At 43.5% G+C, this 26,595-nt stretch overlaps 1 protein-coding gene across 7 annotated transcripts in view; it reads right to left on the bottom strand.

Moving 5' to 3' along the window:
* The window catches only part of pax1a (paired box 1a), a 28,044-nt gene extending 3,293 nt beyond the window's left edge, over window positions 1-24,751 (bottom strand). For 2 of the 7 annotated variants that reach the window (XM_038806068.1, XM_038806064.1), the window contains exons 1-4: window positions 24,534-24,751; window positions 21,448-22,083; window positions 20,038-20,180; window positions 19,648-19,885 (exon numbers count right to left, since the gene is read on the bottom strand). In XM_038806068.1, coding sequence (XP_038661996.1) covers window positions 19,648-19,885; window positions 20,038-20,180; window positions 21,448-22,083; window positions 24,534-24,540 — 1,024 coding nt within the window. In that variant the 5' untranslated portion in view covers window positions 24,541-24,751. Of the gene's footprint in view, window positions 1-13,877; window positions 14,720-18,945; window positions 19,053-19,647; window positions 19,886-20,037; window positions 20,181-21,447; window positions 22,084-22,768; window positions 22,970-24,533 lie in introns of those variants that run through there. The other 5 variants (XR_005461699.1, XR_005461701.1, XR_005461700.1 and 2 more) reach the window with 5 other exon arrangements.
* Between the last annotated feature and the right edge of the window lie 1,844 nt (window positions 24,752-26,595).

The raw sequence follows: 26,595 nt of genomic DNA, 5'->3' as shown, positions 1-26,595 counted from the left end.
ACTGTGAGCAGTTTTGGTCCCCTTATTTAAGGAAAGCCACTCAGTGCAGATCAAAGCCTTCAAAGGAGAAATGTTTCTTCTGTGTGTGGGGGAGTGTGGGGGAATGATTTCAAATATCAGATCTGGGCCAGAATTCTCTGGCTGTTAGGATTCTCTGTTCCCACCTGCAGTTCACCCCTGCCCGCGGGTTTCCCAACGGCGTGGGGTGGCTTCAATGGGAAATCCCATTGACAAGCAGCGGGAGTAAAGAATCCTGTCATCTGTGACTGGAACACTGCCGAAAAACCAGAGAATCCATCATTGCTGTTTGTGGGAACTTGCTATTTGCAAATTGGCTGCAGTGTTTCCTACATTGTAACAGTGACTGCACTTCAAAACAGTACTTAATTGGCTGTAAAGCGCTTTGAGATATGATTGGGAGTAGTGCTACATAAATGCAGGTCTTTTTGTTTCATTGACAAAGTTCCAGTTCAGTCTATAAAACTGGGAGGATTAGACCACGTCACTTTTACAGGCTTAATTCACTGAGGTGTTTAATTCATTTTGTGAATTTCATCGAAAAGTATTTTTGAATGCATACTTACTGCATTAACCACTAAGAACAGCTTGTTTAAAAAAATCTATTTTTAAGAAACTCAGTACTGACTCATATACAGTCTTATAGCAAATATTCAATGTTGGGAATGTTTTCATTTCTATACAGAAAAGGCTGTGCCTCTGGTGAACCATTAAGGTTCTAACTTTAATTATATTTTCTTCACTTTAACCTGGATGTGAGCAGGGGCTCTACAAGCCATGGGTTTTGTGGTATAAAGCTGATCAACTCAACAACTCTGCATATGTAATGTGCGCAATCTTCACATGTTCTCCCTCAAATTGCAAAAGCCAACATATAAGAAAATGTGTCAGGAATGGACAGTTCACTGGTGCATAATAAGGCGTGTTTATTATCGGGCTCAAAATGGTATAACAGTGCGTTATTGCAAATTTCATTCAAAATCCAGAGGGAAAATTGCCTGTTATTTTGTTTTATTTTAGAATTTGAGTTGCAAAGTAAGGTTCAATATTTTCCTAGTGTTTCAGGTGGACCCTAACTTGACCCCTTGACTGCTGGAGGCAGGTTTCCCCTCGCCCATGGGTCTGCTTTGGTGTCAAAGCACTGATGGGTGGCAACAATGCAGTTGTGTTTCACAAACTTCTGGTTTTGTGTTAAGGTAAGTGGTTTCAGGTGTGTATGGATGCCAAACTGGTTGTGCATCTTGTGAGCCCCCATCTTATTATGGGTGTTGTTACAGTACAGATATTGCTCTCAGACCAGTCACTCCACAGTCCTTTGGAACACCTGTATTATAGCTTTATGCACCTGTTGCTCCACCCACTGATTTAAGAGCGCTATTCTGAATTTTGTTCTAAAACTTTTAAATATTAGGAAACCATGGTTTGAAGAGTGTGTTTTCTCCTGATATCAAATGGATGCAAAAATATGTTTGAAGTGTGAATCTCCTGAACTCTTAAAATATGGGGCTGGATTCTCTGCTGTCGTGATTCTCCGTTTGTCTGGCAGTGCACCCACGCCCGGGGATTTCCCGAAGGCATGGGGCTGCCCACAATGAGAAATCCCATTGGCCAGCTGGAGGGATGGAGAATCCTGCTGCCGGTGGGGGTGCGCCGCACAAAACCTCTGGTGCAGCGGGACAGAGAATCCCACACATGGCTTTTCACCACCCTATGTGTGATTGATGTCCAATGCAAAATCTAATATCAGATTACTATAATCTTACACCTCCTGGCTTCAGAGCTTTCAAAAGTCAGATCACCTCTCCAACTTCTAAACTACATATTTGTTTCTGCTTCAATCTGTCCAACTTTACATCACCATATTGGCGGGATTCACCAATTCCCCAGCCGCGTGTTTCTCAGCAGCGCACCATTCGCTGGTGACGTGATTCTATCTTCCTACCACTTGTCAATGGGATTTCCCATTGAAACTTTCCCAAGCCGCCATGAAACCCTCTGGCGGGGATGCACTGCCAGCAGGAAAGGTGAATCTCAATGACCGGATAATTCCGGCCTCTGCAAAGGCAAGAAGTGTGACTCTATTGGGTGTTCCACTGATTTAACATAACTGTATTCCAAAGTGGAAGCCAAGTTTAAAAAGTTCCAAAACTCAACTGCCTTCAAGTGTTTTATTGGAAATGTGTTTGTCAGTGATAAGTGAACTCATTCCAAACTTTTAAAATGTCGCCAGCAGTTTCAGGCTTCTAAACAGAGAAAGCTCTGTGCGTGTCTTTTAACTGCTCAACTGCTGAACCCCTGTCTGGACTGCAATGTCAGCAAGCAGTATAACTCTGCACTATTCACTTTATGTGGTTTTAAATTGCCTTTACCTGAATATCAGAGATAGTCCTCATCCTTTATTCATCGAATATCAAACATGTGTTTATCTAATGGAACTGTCGAATATTTACTTCCCAAATTTTAAATTGTATGATTTACCCTATAACGTGAATGTTATAAGTTTATTTTTATTAATGTGGCAACTTGATGTTACTTGTTTTTGATGATAATTACAGAACTGTAAAATTACAGTTATATTCAGTTACATTTTCTTGGAAGCTGGTGTTCTATCTATGTGTACATGCATGTATCTTTCTATGTATCTTTCTTTGCTTCATTGTAATTGATATATTTGTCAATATTAATCCATCTACAGCGTGGCAGAAGATGAGGAGGAAATGAATTAATGATGTCACGGGAAGTAGGACACAATATTGTGATTGACTCTGAACCACCCTCTGAAATGGCCGAGAAAGCCACTCAGTTCAAGGATAGTTAGGGTTGGGCAACAAATACTGGCCCAGCAGCGACACCCACATCCCGTGAGTGATTGGTTTTTAAATGACTGGCTGAGCACTGAAATGTTTTAATATGGGGAGATATTTCTTCTCGGACAGTAATTAGTTAAGGCAATATAAAAGGGTGATCCTCATTGCATCTTGTTATGCTATACTGGACTGTGTGCCGACAGTGGAGGAATCATGATTTTTTTTAATAAGTAAAGAATTGGGAGAAATGGTAAATCTGAAAGCAATTGGAAGAAGTGTGGCAAATTCATAAAAATGTTGGCAAAAAAAATTGATGTAACTTGTTCGCATTATGTTGACAAGAATTTAATTTCTGTTGGTTTGCTTCCATTCACAAAGACTAGGTTAGAGGAAAGCACAACTTGGCCTTTCATTTTGTTACAATCCCCATAGAGACCCATAACTGGTAAAATGAATTTGAACTTCAGTGAAGGGCTGAAAGGATCACACGGACAAGATTTCAAATTTTAAGACTTTTACTGTACCACGCAAACTAAAAGCAATGCCACTCGACACTATTTCAGTCGGCAACTTATATTCTAAACTACAGAAAAGATCCCCCATTTAACATTTAAAATGACTGAAAATCTCCCTCTCCAGGTATAGTTTATTGTGTCCCTAAAGAAGATATTATATTCTCCAGGAACCAAACCAAAGACATTCTTAGTTCTTCTTTTCCTTTTCCAGCTATATAACTTCTAATCCCCAAAATGACCTTCTCAGTGAGTGACCCTGGAAATCCCTTCCTCTAACCAAACCTGGCTGAATCTTCCAGCTTTGCTTAAATGGATATCACTTGGATCTTTTCAGTTCAAGCACAAGCTCCTATCCACATTCTGAGTGGTGAACTTGCTCAAGCAATCGCTCTACTTTCACTCTCACCCTCACTATCTTGCTCTTAGATTCCTACAACATGAACATTTCTGTGAGGTTTAGAGATATTTAGAAATACCTGCAACCAGTTTGATTCACATGGGTCTTCTATCCAAGCATAAATGCTGTTTAAACGCCCCCCCCCCCCCCCCCCCCCCCCCCACCCTCCTGGTCCAACTCCATTCTATCTCAGAATCAAATAGACAGATTAAAATATACCAGTCCGAACACCTTCCTGAGATTTGGAAACTAACAGTTTAGCCACAATCAACACAGCTACTCTAGTCATTGTTTATAGGTGTAAACATCTTACACCTTCTTTCCAGTAAGATGACCTGGGTTCCCCCTTTAATATTTAAGAACAAAGCCACCCAAGCTCCTTGGTCCACATTCAGAATAGGTCACATGAGCCCTTCATCCCACCATTTTACCCTAAATTAAAGAGACAATCTTGAATAGAGCAATCTTATAAATCTCACATTTGTAATAATTCCAAATGCATAATCCTTCACTCATTCCCACGTTTTAAACAGTATTAAACACTGGTTACAGTTATTGTAAATTGTTCAACTCACATTCACCCTCACAGATAGCAAAGTAAATGTGACATTAGCTGCATTTTCCAATGCAGCAGACCAATTGAATTCCATTACTCAATAGTAAATCCTTCACATGATTTCAGCAATTAGGTGATAGTGTGTACTTCTGCTGTTTCAGAAATGATTCAAATAGATTAACAAATGTTTTTGATTTTGAATACATTTTGGTTAATGGTAAAGTAACAAAAGTATCAATGATAACATTTGAAAATGAGCCCTGAAACATTTATAATGATTTGAACAGCCAGTCCTTGCAGTTACAATGCATTGGCAGACACAAGGACTATGTATGATAGAACAACTCAACATGTGGTCTCAGGGTAACATTCCATTCTCTCATTCCCACCAACATGTTAATGATATTGGATGCCTATTTCAATAATCAGAAACATAAGACGCTATAAAATATGGTCCTAAGGCTGAAATAGAAAATAATCATCAGAGCATACCTTAGTACGGCAAAACAACAAAGGTCCTTTATTTAAAGAAATAATGTGAAATATGATTAGATGCGACAAATTATAAATTGCGGCGTTACTTTTCACGAGTTAAGTGTACATTATATGTGCAAGAGACCAGTATGTAAAATAGCAGAGATTAAGAATGAAACTTTAGATTTACGGGCTTTTAAGCATTATGCACTTTATTACTAACATATCTAAAGACACATATACAGTCCTGAACAACTATGAGGAAAGATTGATTTTCATGGATAATTGTATATGCATTATGATCCCAGATCCCAACAGTGGCTAGGATACTGAACCAAACCCCAATATTTTTGTTTATTGTAAGACTGTGCAGAAAGAATGATTTGCTCCAAGAGTGATTGCATGAAAAAAATAGGGCTTTGGTATTTCTGAAACAAAACTTTGTTAAAAATACAATATTAAGCTTTTAACTTCACACCCAAAAAGAACAACTTACAATTGTCCCTGAGTTAAACGATATAGTTTCCCATTCAACAACAAGAAAAGAAACATACAGCTCTTAATCGATCTGAAAATTAACAGGTCATAGAGTAAAACTTGCTTTATAAAACAGATTTGGCTCCTTTTGGAACCCCTTCAGACTCTGGCCAAATGTCTTCAAATAGCTGCTTCAACCAGGTTGCTTCAGCCTCGTCCTTGTCTTCAGACAAGGCAGCTCAGCTTTAAAATATTATTACTCTTTTTTTAACCATTCTACTTGGAAAGAATTGTGGATTCAGAATTAGGCAGATCAGAACTCAGCTCCTCTCTCTCTCAAAGCTCCTCCCAAGCCACTGCATCTCTGTATTTCTGAGCTCCACCTAGAAATGGCCTCATCTCCCCAAGCTAGAAAACACATTGGGCTGAGTTCTTCCTCCCGCCACAATAACACCACGGGTGAGCCATGGACAATGGAGAGGTCCATTGACCTCAGGCAGGATTGTCCGGTCACCAGATGGATGAAGCTGGATAATCCTGCCCTTTATCTCTGCAGACTGCAAACATACATTAACTCCCCAGGAACCTCCCTAGTCAATCAACAGTGCATTAGCCCAGGCTGATAAACATATTCCTCTAAATATTTCACTTGCTGACTCCTAAAACTGCCCGGGCTCTGCAAACAGAATTATTTTCAAGCAAATAAATTCTAACCCTGAGTTTTGAACCCTTGAATTGCCCACTGCATTTATAATCCAACTTTCCTCATACCGTCCCCTCTTAAAAACAATGAACCAGCAATGTAAACAGATGGCTTTATTTTCCTAAAACCTTTTTAACATCAAGCATTTCTAATATTACAGATATACTTGACAGTAAGACTGAATGTCGATCGATGCTGCAGCACTCATCACCAGTTCTTCACATTTATCAATGGTATAGTATTCTACTGGCTTTGGGGTCTGTTGAGGATAACCAAAAATAATTGGTAACAGCTGGTGCATTTGAACAATGCAAGACAATAGTCATTGCATGCTGAATGTTTGCTGCCTATGCTGCTACATTTGTACCAGCTCTTCAACCACCGGATCCGGTATTCCACTATTAAAGATGCTCTCTGTGAATTGGTGAGGCATCTCCAGTCATTCATCTGTCCCCTCCTGACCAGACCGTAGTATCCTGATCTTCTGTGTCACTACCATGAGAGGAATTTGACTGCTCTTGGAACTCCACGGATCCTGCATTTTCTTTCATTGCAACCTGTTGTCTTGTGATTAATTCCCTCGCTTGTTGAAGTTGTTATCACTCCTCTTCTAGCTCATTCAGATGACTACTGGTATGCTGGATGTGACTGTGCAATTTTATGGGGGATTTCAGTTTTCACCCGAATTTGCCTTTCCGAGCTAACTTTCTCTTCTGTGTAACCATCACTCATACCTTCTGCTTGATGAGGCTCCAATGCATGCTGCTCCCTATACTTCAACTCTTCATTACCTCTGTCAAGGAGTTTCATTTTGTCTGTACATAAATTAGCCATCTCTGTTTGTACCTGTGCTAACTTTAATGTATTGAGCCTATATGGATGTTGTTTAATGGGAATAGCATTTCCTGTATCTACATCATGTATAGTTACTTTAGGGTTTTTTTGCAACTGTAGAGTACCCAATTCTCTTTTTTTTTTCAATTAAGGGGCAATTTAGGGTGGTCAATCTACCTACCCTGAACATTTTTGGGTTGTGGAGGTGAGACCCACATAGAAATGGGGAGAATGTGCAATGACCCGGCGCCAAGATCGAACGGGTCCTCGGTGCCATGAGGCAGCAGTGCTAACCATGCACAGTTACTTTAGTACTTCCCAATTTATTCCCACATACAGCTCTCTCAGACTATAATAACGCTTTTAGGTCATTTGACTTTTCTCCGGAAGGTAACTCAATAATTTATCCCAATTTTTTATACTGCCTCATTATTCAATTTAATTTGAGGTATGGCAAGTTCAAAATTGTCTATATTCATATCTTCTCCCTGAACTACAATGACTAACACAAGCTCCTTCTTTCCTTCTCTATCAAAATACCTTTTGAGCATATTAACATGACACACTTTGTGAGTTTTCCTTCTGTCTGGCATTTGAGGGCAACACGGTAGCATGGTGGTTAGCATAAATGCTTCACAGCTCCAGGGTCCCAGGTTCGATTCCCGGCTGGGTCACTGTCTGTGTGGAGTCTGCATGTCCTCCCCGTGTGTGCGTGGGTTTCCTCCGGGTGCTCCGGTTTCCTCCCACAGTCCAAAGATGTGCGGGTTAGGTGGATTGGCCATGCTAAATTGCCCGTAGTGTCCTAAAAAGTAAAGGTTAGGGGGGGGGGGGGGGGGGGGGGTTGTTGGGTTACGGGTATAGGGTGGATACGTGGGTTTGAGTACAGTGATCATTGTTCGGCACAACATTGAGGGCCGAAGGGCCTGTTCTGTGCTGTACTGTTCTATGTTCTATTCTTATCAAATAATTAATCTCACTCAATTTCCTTTCAATTTGATAAGGCCCACTTAATCTTGCTTTTCATGGTTCACCTACAACACATCCTACAATACATCCTTCTCTTTTTTATGCCATCTTTCCGATGCCCCTTGTGGTTCCAGATCGCACACCATTGAATTAAATTGCTTTATTCCTAAATTGCTTTATTCCTTAACTTGCTAAGCTATCCATAACTTTGTTGAGTATTTTTGACATAAAATAGGATCCCTGATCTGATTGAATTTATTTTTGCTGTCCATATCTGGTAATAAATTTGGTTAACACCTCAGCAACCATCTTAGGTGTAATGTCTCTCAATGGAATTGCCCCCGGAAATCTAGTGGACACATCCATTATGGTCAACAGACACTCGTTTTAGGCAGGGGTCCCATGCAATCAATTAGGACCATAGTAAAACGTTCCTCAAATGCTGGAATGGTTATTAAAGGTGCTGCCTTGATTACTGCCTGATGTTTCCCTATTACCTGATATTTGTGACATGTATGGCAAAATTTACATCCTTTTGCAGTTTTCCTTACTCCTAAATGACCTCCTATGGAAACCTTGTACACTACCCGCATAACTTTCTTTCTATAGCCCACCAGTAATACCACTTGATAAACTTCTGCCCATTTCTCATCTGCTTGAATATGTAAAGGCCTCCATTTTCTCATTAATACATTATTTCTAATGTAACAACACTCTGGTATACGCTCAGATTCAATTTCTGTAAATGCTTTTTGATGTAACTGAACTTATCTCTGAATCTTTCTGTGGTAATTCAACCAACTTTTTTCAAATAAAGATATTGCTTCTTCCATCACTTGCTCTTGTTCTTTACTAACCATCTGATCAAATATGGTTCCTGAAAACCGAACCTCAGCCTCCCTATTGGCACTCCTCAAATTTTCTTCCTATTGTCTCAACCTGTAGCTTTGTGATGTACAAGATGCACTGCAGTAACTCCCCTTTGAGAACACCTTCCAAACTCATGACCATTACCATCTAGAACAGGGGTGGGCAAACTACGGCCCGCGGGCCGCATGCGGCCCGCCAAAGGTATTTCTGCGGCCCACCAAGTCATTAAAAAAAAAAAAAAAAAAAAATTTTTTTTTAAAAATTTTTTTTTAAAACATTTTTTTTTAAGGTTAATGGGGGGGGGGCTGTTGGGTTACTTACTGGTATAGGGTGGATACGTTGATTGAGTAGGGTGATCATTGCTCGGCACAACGTCGAGGGCCGAAGGGCCTGTTCTGTGCTGTACTGTTCTATGTTCTATATGAGGCGCCCAGAATCATAACCGGGTGAAGTAATTATTTTACTTAATATACTATGCGGCCCTTTGTGAATTGTGAATTTCTGAATGTGGCCCTTGCACGGAAAAGTTTGCCCACCCCTGATCTAGAAGGACAAGAGCAGCAGATATCTGGGGACCCCACCACCTGGAGGTTCCCCTCCAAGTCACTCACCACCCTGACTTGGAAATATATTGCCATTCCTTCACTGTCGCTGGGACAAAATCCTGGATATCCCTCCCTAACAGCACAATGGGTGTACCTACACCTTAAGAACTGCAGCGTTTCAAGAAGGCAGCTCACCACCACCTTCTGAAGGGCACCTAGGGATGGGCAATAAATGCTGGCCTAACCAGCGATGCCCACATCCCATACATGATTTTTTTTTTAAACCTCCCCACGTTGGAAAACACATTCAGGGGGATTCTCTATCGGCAGGATCCTCCACTTTGTCGTAAATGCACACAGAGCCGTGGGTTTCCCGACGGCATGGGAAGGCCACAATTGGAAACCCCATTGGCACATTGCGGGAATGGATAATCCTGCTGACAGCGAGGGGGAGCCGCATCGGAAAAAGGGGCTGACGGGACAGAGAATCCCGCCCATTATTTCTGCAAGCTGCAAAAGCAGTCACTCCCAGCGACCTCCCCGGTCAATCCCTGTACATTAGCCCAGACTGATACACACATTCCTGTGTCAGTTTCACTTGCTGGCTGCCAAAACCATCCAGGTTCTGCAAACAGAATTATTTTTAAAGAAACACATTCTAACCCCAGGCTTTTAACCCTTAAATTGCCCACTACATTTATAATCCAACTTTCCTAATATCTTTCAATCGTCACATGCATTCATTTCAATATTTAGTGGTATCCACATTAATTTTTTTCATTATTGTTACATTTTTTCAATTATATTTTTGAGGAATTTTGTCCTCCAGATAAGGGCTTTTTCTTCTTGGGAATGGATACTCCGTACATCCTATATCACAGCCAAGAGCTTCCAGGTCAGATGTGGGGCAGGTTAGATGCAAATAAAAATATATGTCCCAGCAATGTGCTCCAAACCCTATATGTGAGAAATGGTGTGTTGTGGCTCATGTCTATTGGAAATGAATTAAGATTAACCAGACATTTCAACCAAGCAGAAAGGAAAGTCTCATAACATCCTCCAATGTGAACTGATTTCATTCCTGCTTTACTGCCCTAGTATATGATGCACAAATGTTTCAACATGCCAGTAATTGGAAAATAGTCAAGAGGTTTCAGCAGAAAATAATGAAGTTAATATTTGATATTTGGCACATACTTAAAATAACTTATAATGCTCTCATTAGTGTAGCCAGTTTGTTTTTGCCTCCATATGCATGGCATTATCCTTACAATTTTGTTTCTGACTATAGTGGAATTTGCATTTTCAGGAAATGTTTAATGCTAGATAGGTAAAAACAGTAACCTTTACCTAGTTAACAAACTTGTTGTAGGCATTTGAGCACACTCCAGTGAGACCATATAAATCTTTCACAAAAAAACAACAACTTATATTTATATGGCACCTTTTAGATAATAAAACGTCCTGAGATGCTTCACAGGAGCAGGTGACCTTGGTTGGAAAATGGTGAAAAGCTTGATCAAAAAGATAGGTTTTTGGGGGTATTTGAAAGGAGAAAAATGCAGTCGAGTGGTTTAGGGATAGCATTCTTGAGGTTAAGGCTGAGGCAACTAAAAGCGTTGCACGCAAGTAGTTGACCAATTGAAATCAAGGATGCTCAAGAAGCCAGAATTAGGGGAGTGCCAAGATCCCAGAGAGTTGAGTCAGAAGGAGACTACAGAAATATGGAGGGATTTGAAAACAACGATGAGAATCAAACATTAAGGATTATTCACATGAATAAAACATTCTGCAACTAAATTTAGACAGAACTGCCCAAATATTATTCCATGGTATAGCTAAATCTCTTTTTGTAGCTGAGTATCTTCTTACCTTTCCAAATGTTTTTTTCTGTCAGTGAGAATACCAATTGCAACCTGCTTTAAGCTTTCAGCTCGCCTACACTAATAAAAACAAAAGCCTGACACTCAAGTCTATTTCATCCAGGACTCTGAACCGTACATGAAGTTGTAAGTTCGCCCAGAAATGGCGAAGTGTGCCCTGCCATCCTGCATCATCTCCTTCCATCTCACAGACCTCTTTTAATGAAGGTTAATAATTCCAGGAAAAGCAAGGTTGTCATTGCATTTGATTATTTTTTCAAAAGGTAGCACCAGGGGCTGGCTTAGCCCAGTGAGCTAAACAGCTGGCTTGTAATGCAGAATAATGCCTTGGTTCAGGTTCAATTCCCGTACCAGCCTCCCCAAATGGGCGCCGGAATATGGTAACAAGGAGCTTTTCACAGTAACTTCATTGAAGCCTACTTGTGACAATAAGTGATTATTATTATCATAATTGGTATTTTGCCAAATGGGACATATTTGAAAGTGTCCCTCAGTTAAACGGCTTCAGCGGGTATGTATAGTTTCACTTTAGAGGCGCCTTGTCCTGAATGATATCGAAATCCATACAGTGCAGCAGGAGGCCACTCGACCCATCAAGCCTGTACCTACCCTCTGAAAGAGGGCCCCACCAAGGGCCACGTCCCCCACCTTTTCTCCATAAACCCAGCTAATTTGCACATTTTGGACAATAGGGGACAATTGATCATGACCAATCCACCTAACCAGCACATCTTTGGACTGTGGAAGGAACCCGGAGCACCCGGAGGAAACCCACACAGACATGGGGAGACTGCGCAAGCTCCACACAGTCACCCAAGGTCGGAATTGAGCCTGGATCTCTGGAGCTGTGCCACAATGGCGCCTCCTATTGAATGCCAAAAAAACCTATGTGTTTTGCTGGCACTTCATCCCAAGAAGCCGCAATCTCGAACCCGACTGTCCAAGGAACGATCCACGGGGTTGCTCCACTTCCCCATTGGGCAATGTTCATTTGCGATCTGCAGATCATCCCCGTCTCTCCCATCAGTGTCGTCAATACGAATGAGAAGTTTGGGTGATTAGTGCATGGCCATTTAAGTGGGAAGCCTGCACTGAAATCTTTTACAAGTCTTGATCAGTGCGGCGTTACTCTGAGCACAGTAAGAAGTCTTACAACACCAGGTTGAAGTCCAACAGGTTTGTTTCAAACACGAGCTTTCGGAGCACGGCTCCTTCTTCAGGTGAATCCTGAAGAAGGAGCCGTGCTCCGAAAGCTCGTGTTTGAAACAAACCTGTTGGACTTCAACCTGGTGTTGTAAGACTTCTTACTGTGCTCACCCCAGTCCAACGCCGGCATCTCCACATCATCAGCGTTACTCTGAGGCGGCGTTATGTTCAGCAGCGGCGCAGGAATGATCTGGGTCTGTCACTCATATGAAACAGTTTGTCCTTGGCGATGAACGGGTGCTTGTATCAACAATTACAGTGATCTGCATTTGAAATAGGAAAACGGCAGTGTCCACAAAACAATGTAACTGTAGTTTGGATTAGTTATTAATAAAGGGTTATTGGCAAATGTTTCATACTGAACAAGATGAGACACAGACTGGGCGACAGCATTAAGGCGACTCCGACTCTACATGCACACGGAGTTACCATGTTACTGTGTGGAACCCCTGCCGAGTAAATCACTGCGGACAGACGCTAAATATTAGTGGAAATTTACGGATTCTGACAATATTTTCAAATAAAATATATAATATTTCGTTACGGGAGTCCGTGTCCCCCCCCCCCCCCCCCCGCTACTTGTTTATGTAGTCACAGCTTCCAATGAGCTGCCAATTACTGGTACATTACAATTGACCGTCCAGATATTTGAAATCAATCACAATGTTGTATCCGGAGCAATATCGCAACATGTTCGAGGGCAAATACCAACGATAATCGGGTCATACTTTTGGGGGAAGGTATTTGAGACGTAGACATTGGAAAAATAAAGATGTCCCGAAAGCAGTTCTATAAAGCTGGATTCGCTCTTTCAAATCAACCGTCTGGCCATTGCATGTTTGTTTTGGTTGAGAATTTGAAGTTTGTAAAATAGTTAAAGAGTACAAACACGGCGACACTGCCGGACACAAATTATACCTGATGGCATCGCTTTTCTCGAGTGCTTTATGTGTAGGAGTCTGGTGTGCAAAGTAGCCCAGGCAGGAGCCCATATTAATTCCCACTTTAAAAATTGAGTTGCGGACTCGAACTGAGTTGTAATCATTCCGAGCAGAGCCTCTGAAAATTGCTCTGCGGGAAAACATTGCCCGCCTCCCCAGACCACCAGAAATCTAAAACAACACCGACATGAGACGTATTTAGTATATGTAACGAAATAACATTATATGTGACACCGCGCCACCTTGCCGCCCCAGCCCTTTACATTTGTAATAGTCCAACTTGTAGTCAAAATAAATCTGGATTCGGTGGTCAGAAATGATCTTTCCAGAGAGGTGAACTTTAAATGTGATATATTTCTGGGTGGAAGTAAATAATTTGAAGACATGTTGAATTTATGAATGGAAATTAATTGATTGCGTTTCCGCATTGTTGCTGCTGCCGCCGGTAATGGGAAATCATTTTAACTCGAATGATAGAAGGGCGAATCGAGATGTTAGAGCGGGAAGTTACTGAATGAGGGGAACTTGCCTCGCATAAAGCACGAATTAGTGAAGGTGCTTGGGTTGGCGATTCAATAATCAGACTGAGATCTCCCATCCAGATCTGATGTTGCAAAGGTTTAGCCCGACAGCAGTGGAAGCCATGCGGGGAGTGTGATTCACTCAAGGAGGCACTTCTAGGGCGTCTGGTTTATCGTTGTTTTATTGCAACATTAATGCATATTTTAAATTCAAAATATAAAAATATAAAATAGACCGCGAGGGCAAAATATTCTTACATTTACAGTCTCGGATATACATCAAAATGTTCACACAATTTGTTCACATCGTCTGCGGCGGGAACCCTTTTTTAATTAAATGTGTTAGCCAGGTATCTGGGTTGATGAAGCTATATACAATTACATTACACAGGACTAAAGAGGCCTTATCTGCAGAGTTACCAAGGGCATCCTCTTGCCTGTGGGCCAAGCCTGCGTTAATGAACAGAAGATGGGGAAAGGGAGTGGGGTTGTGTTATATTATGGCTTATATTCCTGTCAGCGACACACAAACATGATTTTCCAACATTTCACAAGTACACGAAATCGAAGCATATTGGCTCCCCCCGCCACCAACATTGAATTGAAGAAATACCAGACCTTGGGTGCAGGAGATGTAAACCACTTTGTTTACATTCATTTCTGTTCTCCCCCTCCCCCCCCCCCCCCCCCCAACAAGTCATTTTTTTAAAAGAAAGGCTATTGTTTCACTGTTGTCCTTTCAACCCAAACGCAAAACAGCAGCCCATGTTTTTGTTTATCGTTGTTGTTCCAGTTCCTTCAAGTCTCTCTGTCTCTCCTTCATTCGATGAAGGTTCGCTGGAGCCTTTGGTTTTTGGCGACAATGTCCCGTTATCGATGGGGGTGTCTTTTGTTATTTCTTTTTTAAAATTGTTTTACGTACTGGAGGCCGGGATTGAGAGGCCGTGCGGGTTGCTGTGAGATTCGGAGGGTTTGTTCGCCGGGCTGCCGGGTTTCCTGTCGGCCACTGAAACACAAAAGCAGGGCGAGAGAGAATTTAGAAAGAAAGGTCTTGAGAAAACAGCCGGGCGAGTTGTGAACTCAAATCGCGCTTTTATTGCAGCATTTAGTTAGGACGGGCAGATATCTCCACGTTGCACGTCCGGAGTGCAGCAGCAAGCAAAGGAGAGGATGACAAGAGAGCTCATGAGGATTCCGTTTGAACAATTCTTTCCAAGATTCGCTCCTGACATATTTCTCGTTCAGTCACTATCTGCTATCAAACGAATATGCTGCAAAGATACATATATTCCAAAAGATGTTCAAATGAACGCATTGCAAAAGCTGGATTCTCTATTCGATTGGTTAGAACATCAATGGGTCTGAATTGAGAATTAGACAGTAACTGCAGCAGACCAAATCCAATCAAGAGGTTTGCACTAATATCAGACCCATGTATCGATAAATCGCCATTCCGTTAGGAATATATTTTTATCGTCCCAACTCCACGTGTGACAGCTGCAAAATGCCGTGCATTTCTGATACTAAAATCACAGGTTCTGCCTGCCATGCACAATCGCCGAGTTGGCATCGAGTGAAACAAACTGCACCTATTCACATTCAGTGTGAAATCTTTCATCAGGATGCTCAGTGTCTCTACCCAAGTGTTAACCCTGTCCATCTAGGTACTGATCAATCTGTTCTGTGTGTTTTCACAGTTCCCCTTTTCTCTTTCCTCTCAACTGACCAAAATACACAGCGCAGAGCAGAGACAAAAAAGGCAAAATCGCGCGTTACCCTTGCGCGAAAGGAAGGCGTTATCGAAAATCTCTTCGTCTCGTCAAGCTCATTGAAGCGGCAGAATGTAATTGACTTGCAAAGTTGCTCACCGGAATATGGAGATATGAAAAGGGTGATAGCGAATTGAATGTCATAGATTTAGACTGGGGCTCGAACACTGATATGGACCAATACTGCAGTGGGAGCTGGATCTGGGGGAGATTGACATCTCCCAGCGGGAGGCGGTGATTCCGTTCAGAATTGACACGGTGTCATTATTAATGATTCCAGGTAATTTGGCAAAAGAACCAGACGCGATATGAGAGAGAGAGAGACAAAACCATGTTTCACACAGAGAATGGTTAGGGCTTGCAAGGCACTGTCCGCCAGTATGGCGGCTGAGGTTCACTTCAAACCTTCAGGAGGGAGCTGGTTCATTATTTAAAAATAACATGTACCTCGTTGCTGGGGGGAAAGCAGGAGAAAGGCACTCGGTGAAATGCTCGTTGGGAGAGCCAGTGCAGACACGATGGGCCGACTGGCCTCCTTCTGTGCGCTCTAACAATTAGGTCATATGCATGAGGAGAGATGCCGGACGGAAGTACACTGCCATTAAACCTCATCAAGCAGGCGAAGAGTTCAGTCCGCACCTTTCATGGCAAAATAAATCCGGGGTGTTTTTTTTGTGTCAATTGCATAAATGTATATAAGGTGGTGGCCGTGTGAAATATGCAATGATGAATTCTTGCCCTCCTCCCGCTTGGGTTAGGTTGCCTGCTGACAATGGAGGCCGGACACTTCCTCATTCACTGCGTGGACTGCATTTGCTTTCTTGCACAGAGACAACACGGGTTTAGAGCGCTGAAAGCGACCAAGCCCCGGGGAGGGGGGCGGGTTAGGCGCTGCCCCGCACTGAGTGTCTCTGCGTGTCCCAGGACCTCGTGGCACATCACACTCAGTTCGTGTTTCTGCACTGGGGTCTCGTCACAAAACCCGGAACCCTCCTAATGATCGGGGCGGAACTGTTAGCATTGAAAGCGACTCCCGCCCTCAAGGGACTGACTGCATTCTTCCGAGTTACGGGATAGGGTGTCCAGTATTTCAATGAGACTGGCAACTAAATGGAGGGGTCCTTTTGTTAACAGCACTGTTTCCATGTCGGGTGCAAATGTAGAACTGCCACTGCGAAAAATATCAATGATTGATCTCCCTCAGACCTCACGTGCAGTTTCAGGAGAAAACATTGTCAGCCGAGGATGCAACGCTAGTTTTGATATTATTGCACACCGGTTTTATGCCAGTTTACATATACTTAGATGTACACACCTTTGGTGAGGGCTTTGTGCCTAAGAGTGGCTGTCATGTGAAATTAAGGGAAATCTGTACCCAGCAGTGTACATAAGCATTTGTAGAGTATATTGTTTAATCTTATGCATTGTACCAGCAGCTTAAAGCTACATCGCCTTGCCTCTAAATGCAAACAATAGCAACGTCATTCAAATAGTATCACTTCAAATCGAAATTACATGATGCATCTCCACTAAACTTTTACTTTACCCTACCGTTAAAATCACTCTTGTTTTGCAGCTGGAAGTTCCATCATCTGGAAGTTTCCCTCCTTACCACCCACCACACTGACTAGGAAATATATCGCTGCTCCTACATTGTCGCTAATCCAAATCACTCTCTAGCAGCACAGTGAGTGTACCTACTCCTCAGGGACAGCATTGGTCCAAGAAGGCAGCTCACCACCACTTTCTGAGTGGCAATTAGGAATGGGCAACAAATGCTGGCCTAATCAGAGATGCCCACATCACGTAAATAAATAAAAAGGATCACTGCAATATCAGTCCTGTAGAAAGGTCACATGGACTTGAAACGTTAACTCTGTTTCTCTCTCCACAGACCTGCTGAGTTTATCCAGCACTTTCTGTTTTTTATTATATATAATATTATTGTATTGTACTGACTGCTGAACTCGCTTCCTCGTTAAAATAAAGGGCAGCAGCAACGAGACTGAGTGCAAGCGCCGGAATCTCTGTTGTTAGTTGGAGTTAACTGGATTGTGGTATCGGAGGAAATCGACAGAGTGAGTGCACTTAAATCACCTGCAGTTGCCCTCACAACTAATATTGGTTGAGAAAACAAAAATAGTGGCCTAGATACCATAAAATATCTAGTGTCTTCTTTGTGTGTTAACTTTCCGATTGATTTGGCCCGCGTGAATTCACATCAGCCTCCATCACATCTATTAGCAATTAGCATGGCAACCCAAAGGTTGCAAACTCTCCAATGCAGGCAATCATCAGATTGTGCTATAGATAAATACTGCGCAGGATCTTCTTCATATCAGAGCCTGAGGTAAAGCCAGGGACTCTAAGTAGCGTTTTTTTTAATGTTGCTGAATTAATGAAGCAAATTGATTTCAAATAATTCAAGTGGGTGTTCAGGTCAGCGGTGAACAGGCTTGCCTCGCGTGCTCACTATCACTGCAAATGTGAAATATCCAGAACATGAACAGAAACTGTTCGATTGCTTAACAGTATGTATTCGTTGGATTTTAAGCCTGTGGCGATGCGCCGGGTGGGTGCAAACAAAAAATACAATCGATTCTGGCGAGTGGGGGTGAGCAGATCGCTGCGGGTGCAGGAATCTGACACAATAAAGAGGAAATGGTGGAAAATCTCAGCAGGTATGTCAGCATCTGTGGAGAGAGAAAACAGAGTGAATGTTTCCAGTCTCTTCGATTGTTGGGAAATAGATTTAAGTGCGTGAAGTATTAAATTAGGTAAAAAGATTAAGCCTGGGCGTATCATTTTGAATATGGCAGCATGGTAGGTGTCACAGTACAAGCCGGTGAAAATACATTTAGAAAACCTGGGGTAACTTGGACGGGAAAGGGTGTAAATATTTAGAATAAACTGTACCCAGAGACGGCCGTACACTGGGGGAAGGGGCTTTCCAGACACAGTGGGATAGCACAGGGAGGAATAGCTTAATTACTAGAGCTGCTCCGGATGACCATTTTCTATTCTTGTATTCTTGTTAACACAAGCGACAATTTAGACCCTTTTTTCCCAAAGCAACTATTTTTAAAATCAAGACGAGAGCCAATGATTCTGTCATACACGGCGGTGTCCTGGCTGAAATACTGCCTAGCCCCTCAGTCTTGATTCTTGGCGCCTGGGATTACTTAGGACCATAATTAGCGACTTGACTTTACTCTTAATATTTGCCTTTCGTCCGCAGCTAAAGAAAATCCAGGCACTATTATTCAATTTGAACGGATGTATCAGAAAGGTTAATATTTATTTATTTCATTGAATCATAGAATTTAGAGTACAGAAGTTTGAATTACAATTCTATTCAGTCATATGTCTCCCCACCGTCTGGCCTTTCATTAACAGAGCAACGTCTGATTTACAAACTGATACAAATCAATATGAGAACTTATTATGAATCAGTAATGCACACCTTGTCATTTTCAGCTGACTTACTAGGTGACCATCCAACATCAACCCACAGTGACACAGCTCCTTATAGGCTGCTTCTGCGCACCGTATGCAAAGATTGTTGTGCCTCTGGAATGAAACAAACAGCAGCTTTTTTTGGGGGAAAAAAAATATAGAATTGCCTTTAGATTGTAACTGTTCGAAGAGCAAGAACGACATTTCTCCTCCCCAGCTGTGAATGAGGGCAAAATGCAAGCGGCAAAACCGCTATCACCGAGAACACGGCCGCTTGACTAAAAAAAAGAGGACACCAGTAACTTCACAAAGGGAGTAACTTGCTTCGTATATGGGGGGAAAAGTAATTCGAAATCCATTCAGGCATTGAAGATGGGCAAATTCTATTTATTGTCAATTACCACCGCTTTCACAATGAGCCCTTATTCCGTTGCCCTTAACCTCGCGGCGAATATTTCGCACTGATGACCAGAAATAATCCCATATCACTTTTGATGAAGCTCAATGAAACAATTCTTACCTGCAGAATGATCTGCCGCAATAACAATTTAAGTGTGTGTGGTTTTTTTTAACAATCAGCTACTTCTGTTTCAATCTAAAAGTCATGAAAACACAGCCTTTGTTTTTTTTCCTTTCCACTGCACTGATCCAGTGTTGTGGGGAAATAAATGGGCCGTGGCCACCACTAATAACGAGCAAAGCCATTTACCTTCTCTCGCTGCGAGGTGTTTGAAGGGCATTGGTGCGTGGATGTCTCCGCCGTGCATGCCAATTCCTGGCCCGGAATGGGAGAGGCTGCTGCTCTGGGACTGCCAGGGGTGGCCAGTCACGTAGCCGGCTCCGGGCCCGCTGTACACTCCATAGCCCGGTACCTGGTTCGAGGAGGGATAAGGGCCAACAGCACAGGCGGGAACAAAGCTGCTCGCAGCAGGCAGCGCGGAAGGAGGCTGAAAGACAACAATAGCATTTTTTTGTTTGTTTTTTGCTTTACTTTTAGAGCTACTACGTATTGCAGCGAGAGACACCGGGAGAGGAGGAAGACATCATTCAAGAGATGAAAACATGTACCAGAGGGGCCGGGGTGGGATTAGGTCAGTACCTGGGGGTATTTCAGATCCGGATCGATCGCCTGTTTCTCAATCCCGTTGACACTTTGAGCTGAGGAGAAGGCTGCCCGATTGACATTGCTCCAATCTTCCATTTTGGTTTGATAAGCTGAAACCTCGGAGCCACCATAAGCAGCTAGAATGTGTGTTTAAAACAAAACCATTGCCGTGTGAGCACCATGAGGATATTCAGTGTAAACATGTCACACAAACCTTTCAGTTGCACGTTCATGTCGCCTGCCTCTTTTAATAGAAATGGAAAACTGCTCTCCTTGCTCCAACTCTCCATATTGGATTTCTCTCTAACTTAATGTGAACGATTTTCATCTCGTATTAGGTTCTTGACTAACAATACACAGGCCATCTTTCTTTTATTATATGCGGGAAAATAATTCTTTAAGCCGAATCCTGTCTCTATGATTTTCGTTTCTGATTGCTTCGCATGGTTAAAGCGCTCCAAATCCAAAGGCCTGATAGAAATAACTCTGACTTTATAAATCACCCTCTGGTGAGTACGAACAAATATCGAACACAGGGTGAGCTCAAGCTCCGTGAGTGCTGGCACAGAATCACGTCCAGCACTGCAACATTGTCGCCCCCGAGATCCACAATCTAGCAACACCATTGCTCTCTGGATTGTGTGTGTTTCAATGCAAAGCTTTCGTTGCCAGTGTCTCAGCCGCCTCCCCCCCCCCCCCCCCTCCAAAATAAAATATAAATAAAAAGTCAGGAGATTTGGACAAGTTTGAAGTTAGCAAAAGTTTTTTTTGCCAGCGACTTGCCGACAAGGAAGTGAATTGAAGCAGGCACGGGCTCGGGTACAGTGTGTAGAAGGCTAGGCCGTGAGGCCGCCTCGTGTACTGTGCACTAAAAGGCAGAGGGAAAACTTTTGGACTTTATTGTTCGTGGGACAAGTATTATCCAGGGGAAAGTGTGCCGATTTGTGCTGTGAACACACTTCTTGAGAAGGTGAATAAAGAGGCCGAGGGAGGTACATGTACTGAGTGCTGGCCGCAGTCACAGCTTTAGATATTGAGTCTAGCAGATGCTGCTGCCTCTGCCCTGTCCTCCATAAACGGCATGGTTAATTGGTATTACATCGACCAGATGGCAAATAACTTGTATATTGCAATGCAATACTCAATTTGTTACACATCTGTATTTTTTGGTGTGTGACACAATACACATCATGAACTGAATTATTAGGAATGTATTGATGGGTTAAGGATAGACGTTTTGTGACAATCGGCACGTTTTAATTTAAAGCTCAAAACAAATTGTGATCCCCATCATGTTTTTTCTTTTATACGCTTAATTTGTGATACTTAAAGTGGCGCGCGTTTTCAAAAGGACAAGATGGGTTTTAAAAATGGAGCTGTCGTTTTTTTTGCTTGCCCACTGACCTGCCTGTTCCACGATGCTCCTGAGGCCCAGGATATTGCTGACTGAGTGAGCGGAGGGCCAGGTCCGGTGGATGCCCATGTGCCCCGTAACGCCTGGCACCGGGACGCCGGTGACGCTGCCCATTTTGCCGGTGGCCGAGGACATGTGGTTGGGGTAGGAGTACTGGTAGATGGGGTTGTAGGGCATCGTGGGCTGCGAGGGGAGCTGCTTGCTGGCCTCGTAGTGACCCGAGTGCGACAGGTTGCCGATCTTGTTCCGCAGGATCCGGCTGATGGAGCTCACCGAAGGCACGTTGTACTTGTCACAGACGGCGTCCGCCAGGAGCCTGTCCCGAATCTCCCAGGCGAAGATGCCGGGGTCGCCCTGCTTGTACTCTCTGATGTACTTCACCACGGTGGGGGTGGTGACCCTGGGCTTGCTGCCTCCGATCGCCCCCGGTAAGATGGAGCCCGTCTCGTTGTAACGGGCCAGGATTTTACTCACGCAGCCGTGGGACACCCGGAGCTGCCGGCTGATGTCGCAGGGTCGAATCCCCAGTTGTGCCAACTCCACTATCCTCAACCTGATGGCGTTGGGAAGGGGCCTCCCGTTAACGAATACGCCTCCGAGTTGGTTAACCTCTCCGTAAGTCTGATCTGCAAGTGTGTGTGTTTGGGGGGGGGGGGGGGGGGGGGGGGGGGGGTGGAAAGAGGCAACAGTAAGAATCAACCCTCAAAACCAAAATAAGATGCGAATTAAAGAGCGAGATGATGAAGCAGCTGTCAAAACACAACATTTCTCACAAGCTTGGGAAGTTAATGGAAATAATCGCGGGTTGTCCAACACAAACACACACACACACGGACTTCACAAATATCAACTCCTGCATTTTGCAAAGGGGTAATGCCATTGTTATCAATCTCCCTCCCATCGCCTTCTCGCCGGCTTAAACCATTCCAATTGGGGCGGACTCATTGTAACAAAAAGAAACCCCAATCTTTTGCCTTTGCAATCTTCCTGAATGAGCGACACGTTTTTAATCTGTCTGTAATTCGGGCTGCTTCCCCGCATAAATCTCATCTTTAAAAACAAGCAGAATCGCGCCCTGGCGCCCTTAAGAATTGACCCCCCCCCCCCCCCCCCCGCTCCCAACTTCACTCTGATTTTGAAAGTTTCCCCTGTACAGTCTATCATCTTTAGGTCGCCGAGTGGAGAGGTCTGCATTCTGCTCTGATCCCTCGCGTTATTGCGGGCGGTGTGAGAGATCTCTGCTATCAGCTTACTGAAGCAGTCAACAAAATAAAGCGGGGTGTGGGGTGGGGAGAGGGGTTCGATACTTACCCATTGCCCAGCGAAGCCTCAACTTTTCAGCAATCTCTCTTTCGAACAAACCTCCCCCTTTTGCAATGGCTGGAAATGTTCTTTCTCGATACAAGGCTGTGACCGGGACGGGAAGGAGCAGATCCCGGCTCCGCACACACACACACAGGGTGCGGAGAATCCCTTCTGCGACCCACACACGGGAAACGGGAGAAGTTTGGGTTTGGGTGGGTTGGGGGGGGGGGGGGAGGCAGAAATAATATTCAGACGAGACTGCGAGGAAAGCACAAGGTGATCTTCATCCCATTAGGGCAGATTTGTATATCCTGGAGGCTGCAGCTCGTCCAGATGAATTTTACGCGTCTCTCCACGTCAACCTTGATGGTCACGATGCTAAATTCTCATTAGTCTGTCGGTGGCTCCCTCCTCTTCCCATTGGCTGGCCCCGACGCAGGATTTATTAATACAGCTCCCGCAGACTTTCCGCCTCTTTGGGCAGCCCCTCAAAGTCAGAGAGTTCTGAACACTTTGCTTACTAGAAATTGCAGTATTCAGCTCTCCCCCCCCCCCTCCCCCCACCCACCCCCAACCCCACCTTCCAGACTTTAATTCAGATTGATTTTGCCAGCTAATGTCAGCAATTATAAAGTACGCGGGAAATGGTCAAAACTCCCTCTCCCCTCCCCCCACCCCGCCACCTATCATCCCCAATTCCCTCACCCTTCCAAATCACAGCACTACTTCCTCTGGGGTCCACGCCACTCCATCCCACCTTTAGTCAGTAAGCTGAAAAGTTACCGATTGTTAATCATTAAATGAAGTTTAAAAGCAGCCGAGAGGCTCCACGTTTCAATCTGCGGCTCTTAAATGAAGAATAAATGCTGCTTAATTGCACAAAATGAAATTCCATATCAGGCGCAATCAATGTGCTCTTCCATTTTAGTTCAGCTAATGGTGGTGGTTGGAGAGTGAGGGAAGCTAGCAGAATAATGCTGGGTTTTAAAAAGGAGTCCATTTTATGGGGTCAAAAATTGAAGAAGCCGATTAGCTACAATTAAAAAAACTTTATATATTTTCCAAGCCACCGTGGCGTCTATTATTATTGTATTGAGAAATGTACACTAAACATTGTTTCCTACCCCAAAATCATGCTGCCGATGAACACTAGTGTGAATAAATGCGTTTTATTCAGGTACAGGGCAGAACATTTACACTAAGTTGCTGGAAATGCCACCTGTGACCCCAGAACAGCCCCATTCGCCCAGTTTCTGACTTATTTGGCAGTCAGAGCCTGGCAAGCGGCGTATACAATTTGTATCGTATGAAAATGACCAACTAGGGATCTGTAATGATCCAAAATTAACGACAACGATTTAAAGAGAGGACCAATTAGCAAATAGAGATAATAGAACCCCCATGTTAGTCACTGTCACTATCTTGCATCAAAGAAAAGCGGTATTATAATCATCGTTTTTTGGAGGCTACAGGATGAGGAGATTGAACTGAATATAGCTGTACTTATAATATCAGTGTAAATAATGCATTATTCTTCACAACACGGTCGGTATTTAAACACCGTTTCTGATAACTATTTTAACTGCCTGTCACAGGCAAAAAAATACCCCATGGTACATTTACACAGAAGGGGAGCGGTTGGTTTAACTAACAACTCAATTTCCCATTTTTCTCCATCAATGGCGAATCCTGTATTTCCCTGCACAGCGTCAGGAATAACAGCTAAGGTGCAATAAGTTAGCATCGAATGTTTCACTTTTCCGACACTTACAGAACATCCTCGCCAGCTTTCAAAATATTCCGACTGTAAAAGATTTCTCTCCTACGGGAGGCTGAATGCACCTTTTTGAGGCGGGCTCCAGTCGTTTAAATGATAATAACATATCGCCAGGATGGTGCAATCTGCGCGCCGTATGTCGGCACTGGGTGGGCGGGGGCACATATCGTTAATGTGCTCATCTTTCGCACAGTTGAAATAATAAAAAAAAAAATCCGCCGTCCCACAGGTCACAAAAAAAAAGCTGTCAGTTCTCCTGGAGACTGCACTTTATGGTTTAGGGACGTGTCTCCCCTCCTTTCGCCTGTAGAGAACACACATGTAAGAGATCAGCAGAGGTCAAAATCGCAACCTCGTCCCCCAGTAGCCCGCCCCACTCCCTCTCCAAGCGACTGGGAGAAGGGGAAGTGACTAGATAAATAAGAAGGTGAAGGTTTGAAGAACAGCACTAATGCCATCGGCCATTCAGGTTATCAACTGGCATTTGGGATTCTAAAGGTTTGAAGCAATGTGCCCCACATTAAAATTAATATATCAGTAAATCTTGCGCGCTTACATCGCGCAGGTTTGCATCGGTGAGTAAATGGTCCAGATATAAGCAAGCAATGGAGTAATCGACAAGTATGTTATTTCAATAGCGCGGCCGCCTTCAGAAAACCTCTCAAAGCTGTTAGAATCCCACATCTTAAACCCTTTACAGCAAAACATCCTCTCCCTTAACAACCAGATCGACTGGCCAAAGTAGCGCAGGGTTATTATAGAATCGTAATGAAAAGCGATTATTCAATCGAGAGGGTCGCAAATTTGGTCAAAGGTGGTTGGATACTTGGACATTATTTGTGCCAGAAAATCAGACGAGGCGTATGTATATGCCGTAGGCGTCTGTCTATCGGATCACTGAAATACCACAATTTCTGCTCGTTAACTGAGTTTTAGCTGTAACATATATGGTAAATATCATATATGGGTCCTTGAAATCTTTAATAAAGCTAAGAACGTGGTGACGGCGCATGTCCGAAACTTTGGAAATAAGCCTTATTCGATGCGAATTCACTTCTGAAGATTGGTACCAAACGATCCAAGAATCTCGTATCCATCCTAATAGAAGCATATTTTGGACATTATTTATTTACCTCTGTCTAGTCTAATAAAATGATGCATAATATATATATATATAATATCCGCCGTTTATGTATATTGCTGGGACTTATTTTATTAACAGAAATTGCGAGACTCGTTTGGAGAGTATAAATAAATAAGTGATCCATTGATGTCTCCTCGCTCCTTTCGATGGCTGCACAGTGCGAAAGGACGTCATTGAACCACTGAACACTTTCCCAAGGGAAATACGAAAACCTACCCCATAAAGCAGAAAGACATGGGCGCCTGGTGGGGCAAAATGAGATGTTTCCCTCTGCAGACAGTGTCCATTCCAATCTTCTTGGCCAATCTTCAATTGCAGAAGGGGACGGAACTAAGAAAAAGGGAAAACTGGGACCCGAGGAACCCATTCGCTTCCTCCAGCCTCTTTCATCATTCAGTTAGGTTGTGGTGGATCTGCATCTTAACTCTATTTGCCCAGCGCAGTTCCATAGCCAATATTAACCCTGAACGAAGAACAATCCAAGGTGTGGAAAACTTCAACTGGTCCAGCCTCAACAGATTTTTGCAACAGAAAAAGTTCCAGATTCTGAAAAAGGAGTTTAAAAGTGAGCTTTTAAAAACATAGGGCGGCATTCTCCCTTAGCCGATGCCGAAATCGGGGCGTGCGCTCGGACGGAGAATACCTTCCGACGCCAAAATCAGGGCAGGCGCCAGTTTGACGCCAAATCGCTATGCTCCGTCACCTCAAAACCGGCGTCAATGCAATGCACGTTGCACATACGTGCCTCACGGTAGCATGGTGGTTAGCATCAATGCTTCACAGCTCCAGGGTCCCAGGTTCGATTCCCGGCTGGGTCACTGTCTGTGTGGAGTCTGCACGTCCTCCCCGTGTGCGCGTGGGTTTCCTCCGGGTGCTCCGGTTTCCTCCCACCGTCCAAAGATGTGCGGGTTA

Source organism: Scyliorhinus canicula, chromosome 1, assembly GCF_902713615.1.
Source record: "Scyliorhinus canicula chromosome 1, sScyCan1.1, whole genome shotgun sequence".
In the NCBI taxonomy this organism is placed as follows: Eukaryota; Metazoa; Chordata; class Chondrichthyes; order Carcharhiniformes; family Scyliorhinidae; genus Scyliorhinus; species Scyliorhinus canicula.
This window is presented reverse-complemented; position numbering and strand designations above follow the sequence as displayed.